A 5,809-nucleotide genomic window follows, 5' to 3' on the forward strand; every position below is an offset into this window, starting at 1 on the left:
ATTGTTATTATACATTTTTTTTGTCTGTTTTTAATTTTTAATACATTTTTTTTACTAAAATATTTTTAAACTTCCTTATTTAGAGCATTTTTTATTATTTAAAGACGTATTAATTAACGCATATTTTTAAACTTATGTCTTTCTCTCTTTAAGCTATTTGGATGAGAATAAAATCACCAACCTACCGGAAAATTTATTTTCGGCGGAAAATTCCCTAAAAACGCTGTGAGTATAAATATTTCGTAATATAAAATATTATTAAAATTTTTGGATTTTTGGTATTTAAAAATGTTTTGCTTATCGTAATTATAGATATATTCAGTACCTTTCAATAAATTATGTATTTTAAATGCTAAATTATTTCTGAAACAAACAAAAAATTTTAGTGATTTTTTGCTCCATTATTTCAACTTCAATATTGCTACATATTATTCTCTTGTTAACTATATTATGTATTTATATGAATATTTATTTATATTAAGTATGTTTACTTAATTTCTTAATTGTGAAAAAACGTACAAAGATAATATTTTAATTTTAAATTAAAAAATATGCACTTTAGTGCAATCTATATTGTTATTAAAATTTCATAAATATGTCTTCCTCGCAAATAATTAATGTTAGTTGCGTACACATTTTGCTTGCCTCATTAGTCAAAAGTGTTTGCTCAAGTGGCACTCATATGAAAAGTGAATGAGCTTCAACTAACCGTAAAATCGTGCCTTTGCATACACTCTATTAATCATTTCTTTACAAGTGGTTCCTTTCATTTTGTACGCTTGAAACACAAGCGCCCACACACACACACAGACACTAGAGCGCACCGTTAGAGGTAATTATGCGTAAAATATGTGTCCTTTTGGCATTTACAACGGCGCACGCTTTACCAGACACCTACACAGCTACCAGCGTACAAGTTTGCGGTTTATTGTATCAAACGTGCGCCAGCGCTGTGCATGTTACGTATACGGCACGCCGCACGCGATACTTGATTTCTCACTTTAACAAGCGCAGCAAACGCAATATTGTTGTTGTACAATATTTATGGTTAATTAATAAAAAGTGTGCCACAAAGCGTTGTTGCCGTCGTTGTTGTGGTGAAATCGCTTAATTAGTCGAAAGTTGCGTATACGCCATGGCGCAACGCGCTACTAAAATACAAGAAAGCGTGTGTGCGCTGCAGTAAAAGTGACATTTCACAGATAACACTATCAAATTACGCCGTTTATGACTTAAGTTGCAGCAAATGTGTGCCATTTTAGTGAAATGAGTGCAAGACGAGCGTGTATTTCTGCACTTTTCATTGAAAAAACTACACGTGACATGAAATATACACAACAATAACGTGTGCTATACATAGATTGGTGTTATGTTTTTCTGAAATTGCATAAACGGCGACAGTGTTTTGCATATAAATGTCCGTTATAAGCCATTTAAGCTCCAACTAAATGCACTAGCCGGCAGTGAAATGCTTACTAACTGAAATTCTATGCACATAAATGTGGCCGGACTTGATGTCTATGCATGGTTTCATACTGCGCTGCATTTCTGTATGCGATACTATGCCTGTTCGGTATAAATTGCGCTCTTGTTTCCGTCTACGTGGTGTCGCCTGTCTTTTATAGACCGCCTTTGCATTACTTAAGCTCTGCAACTACGCCTGCAATTTCACTTACGTACACACGCACAGGTCTTTAGTTGTTGCTGCTGTGTTTTGTCGGCCATTTCCGTAGTCATAAATGTCAGACACAAACGCATCGTAGTCATGAAGATATTATTTCCAAGTAATTTGTGTTCTCGTTTGTACAAAAGTATTTCTTCCATTTGCATTTTTCTTTGCTTTTCAGTATTTTTTAAAATTATGAACAAAGTCTTACTATTTTTTGCTCATAGTAGCGTAAATGCTCAGCGTGACGATCTGACTATCTCTTTGTCTTTATATGGCTGAAGTACTCTCTCAATATTTGAGATATCGATATGAAATTTGCACACATCATTTTGTCCCCAAAAAGCCGCTAATTTGTCAAATACGCCGATATCAGACTTCTATAGCATATAGCTACCATAAAAACCGAGCGTTCGTAATCAAGTCATTGTATTGAAAACTTTTTAACTCGAAGACATTTCTTCACGCAATTTGACATAAATTATTCTCTAAAACAATGGTTCAGATCGGACCACTATAGCATATAGCTGCCATACAAACTGATCGATCAACCAAAATCTTGTATGTAAACTTTTTTTGAAGCAAAAGAGTTCTAAAAGTGTGGAGGCAGCGTCCCTTCCAGTAGTTTTCAAAGATTGTTTGTTCAGATTTCTTTCAGTTCTTAAAGCGCCACAATAAGTTCAACTTTTCCAGAGTTATCTTCTTTGCTGACAATGCTTTCTGCCATGCAAGTTAAAAAGAATAATTTCATACTTATGTATACTTTGATATAAAATAATTTTAGTTCCAAGAAATCTTTCTATGCGTCTCTGTTCGTGTGCTTTCTCAACTATCATAAAAATTCAGAATTTGTGTCAACAATCTACTAATTTATGCTAAAACTTTAGCTTTACAAATTCCGTTGGTAGAGCACGTGATTATACTTTTAAATTTTACTAGGAAATCTCATGTGACTTTGCTTTTAATTTCTATGAGCGCCAACTTTTATCAAGCAGCACATGAGTTAGCATAATCATGAAGGAAAACTTTTCATAAATGCTAATAAAAATGTCATTATTACTTGGAGAAGTAATTAACTTCCCCACCTAATATACTAAATTACTTATTTTGTCACGCAAATTGCATGTGTGTTACTCATACCCACCGGTGTACCAGTCTTATATGGCCGTACAAACTGCACGTGCCTCAAGATATGCAATATAAAAAGCGAAATGTGGCCCCCTTGTAACTGTAGTCGTCAGCTACACACCACACACACACAAATCCACGTACCGCCATTGTATCGCTGTTCGTGAAGAGTAAATAACAACCTTTACTTTACAGATTCCTGCACAAAGGACACACAATTTGCCTAAATCATAATTATAATGACCTGTCATACTTGTTATTAGCTAGTCAACTCGCTTGACTACAATAAAATTGCCTCAACAAAGCTGGAGATTTTACAAATTTGTACTTGTGGTTGCAGTTTGAAACTTAATTCTGGAAAAATAGTGTCGGCATCGTCAGTTGTTTGCACCGATTTCGTGTTGCGCGTGGGCCAAAGTAGCCGAGAACGTGAAAGTTTGGGACGCATTTGTTCGGCGGTTAGCAGTGGGCGGTTCTACGCCCACAAGCAGCCCGTGCCATTGTTTGCCGCGCAATTGTTGTGCGGTTTAGTTTATGAACTTGCAATGCTGAACTGCACTTATCTACAAGCGAGTGGAATGACGCATATTTCTTGGCACAAACTTGCTGCGTTTTGTTGTTGTGGTGCCCAAACACGATTCAAACAAGTTTACGTTGACACTGTTGGCTAAATTTTAATTTCCGTTAATTGGTTGCATAATTCAATTAAAGTATTGATGTAGAGGAGAATGTTTAAAGCGAGACTTGCAACCAGTTTAACAAAACAAATTTAATAAAATTTATAAGAATATTTCTTTACAATCGTTTTAGGGAAATTTAGGCTCGAAAATATTTTCAGCTGCTTCAGCACCGAAGCTCTAATACCCTTTAAAGGGGCAATTTTAATAGCATAAAATGATCTAAAAAGATTTTTATCTTGATATTGATTGATTTGCTTCTAATATGAACAATTTATTGGTAGATTGAAGTTTGCCTTAGACAAGAATCCATGATAATTTTCTTGAAGATCAACCGGTTGCTTTGTATGGCAGTAATATCTTATGGTGTTGTCATACGGTTCCGAGTAATAAGAAGTTTCTCGGGAAAACAGAACGTTTACAACTGTTTTTCTAAGAGACAAATGCCTTTCAGTTTACATTTAGCCAAGTTAACAACCTGTATTTACCTTTTATGGGGTCAGCGACCCATTTCTTTACGTTATGAGGTCAACGATGCTTATTTATATGTTGCCGAGGTCATTGACCCCTTCGTTTACATTTTATGAAGTCAATGACCTTTTATATTCAGCGAAGTTAACAACCTTTGTTTAAATTTAGCCAAGTCAACAACCATTGCGTCATTGACCCTTTTGTTTACATTTTATGGGTCAGTGACTCCTTTTTCACATTTTATGAGGCCAATGGCCCACTTGTTTACATTTTATGAAGTCAATGACCTTTTTGTTTATATTCAGCGAAGTTCACAACCTTTGCTTACATTTCACAAGGTCAGTGACCCATTTTTTTACACTATGTGATCCAATTGTTTACATTCGGTCGAGTAGAAATTTGTTTTTAAATATGTTTTATAATTTTTGTTAGCATTTATAACGTGAGAAGGGTATATTCGGTTTGTCATGTAGTTTGCAACCGCCAGAAAGAAATTGCGGACACCCTTTAATACGAAACGCTCATACTATTATATGTTAGGTAAAAAAGACAGTTTTGGGTACTGGCGTTCACATCTTCGGTATCTGAGGACTTCAACAGTGATGTTCCGATCTCGACAATTTTCAGGCTTGAGATGACACACTTAAAGGCACTTTGTGTGCAAAGGTTAATCTCTGTCAGGTATAATGGAAAGTGAGTGAATCAGCTGGAATTTAAAGTTGTGTTATATAGATTTTTTATTATATTTTGAAATATAATTATTATCGGTTATTACCGATTTTACCTTTTCCAATGAAATGTGACCTGACATCGAGAAAACCAGTTAGTGTGTTGCCACCGGTTTCAAAAACGGTTTTATTTATTTTTGATTATAAAATTTTAATTTAAAATATAAAAGTTTTTAGGAACACATACGACACGAAAATAGTTGCCACCTATTATTTATAACTTCTAATTTCTAATTTAATTCTTTAACTAATTTCAATAATGAAAAATAGATATCAAATAAAACAGATTGTATAACATGTGTCTTTAATGCTGCCACCTGTTTCATAAAAACTGCATTAATTTATTTTTTCTTTATTTCAATTTTTTTTCAAATAGTATCCAAATTTGAGTAATAAATGTTCTTTCCGTTCCAGCATCGTTTCAGGAAACCGCATAAAAGAACTGCATAACTACGATTTTCAACATTTGGAGCGTTTGACTGAATTGTGAGTATATGTTATCGTTAACACGGTGTATTTTCAAATACTCACAGAATATTTAAGTAACTGCGCTTAAAATTATACACCGAAGCACATCCACAACCATTAAGGCAACATTTTAGCTCAAGATGATTTTAATGAAGACAAATTATAGAATTGCCATAAATCATTTTCTTTCGATATACTTTGAAGTACAGTAGGCTCTTAAAAGGCATATTTACAACTACATACATATACGTATATTTACACACATACATGAGCATTTATGTTGGCTTATAGAATTTGGAAGAATCGCAAGTTTCTTTAACTGTACTTTTTTTTTTTGTTGTTGTTTGTTTGCAGAGACCTGCGCGGCAATCGTATTGAAACCTTTGAAGCGGATGTGTTTGGCATGCTGCAGAGTCTGGAAGTGCTGTAAGTAAGAGGGGATTACCAGATAAATAGCAAAGAAGAGTGGGGGGGGGTGGAACAATAAATAGGGGAAATGTAATTTCTAGCTAGTAAATAAGTACTGAGCATTTGCTACATGTTAGAGCACTTAGGTAGGCAGTTGCGGTGGTGATCAGGAGGATATGTATGTAGTTATGTATACAATAATTTTTTTTACAAAAACTTTATTATTTGTTAGAAAATATTAAAAAAACATCTTTTTTTTATAA

General features: G+C 34.1%; 1 protein-coding gene across 3 annotated transcripts in view; it reads left to right on the forward strand.

The window, feature by feature from the left end:
- Nucleotides 1-5,809, forward strand: part of LOC108965104 (relaxin receptor 2) — a 57,403-nt gene that overhangs the window by 34,902 nt on the left and 16,692 nt on the right. For all 3 annotated transcript variants that reach the window (XM_018927305.1, XM_018927307.1, XM_018927306.1), the window contains exons 7-9: nucleotides 154-225; nucleotides 5,085-5,156; nucleotides 5,493-5,564. In XM_018927305.1, coding sequence (XP_018782850.1) covers nucleotides 154-225; nucleotides 5,085-5,156; nucleotides 5,493-5,564 — 216 coding nt within the window. The remainder of the gene's footprint in view (nucleotides 1-153; nucleotides 226-5,084; nucleotides 5,157-5,492; nucleotides 5,565-5,809) is intronic.

This window comes from Bactrocera latifrons, unplaced genomic scaffold (assembly GCF_001853355.1).
Source record: "Bactrocera latifrons isolate USDA-ARS-PBARC rearing strain unplaced genomic scaffold, ASM185335v1 scaffold_133, whole genome shotgun sequence".
Lineage (NCBI taxonomy): Eukaryota > Metazoa > Arthropoda > Insecta > Diptera > Tephritidae > Bactrocera > Bactrocera latifrons.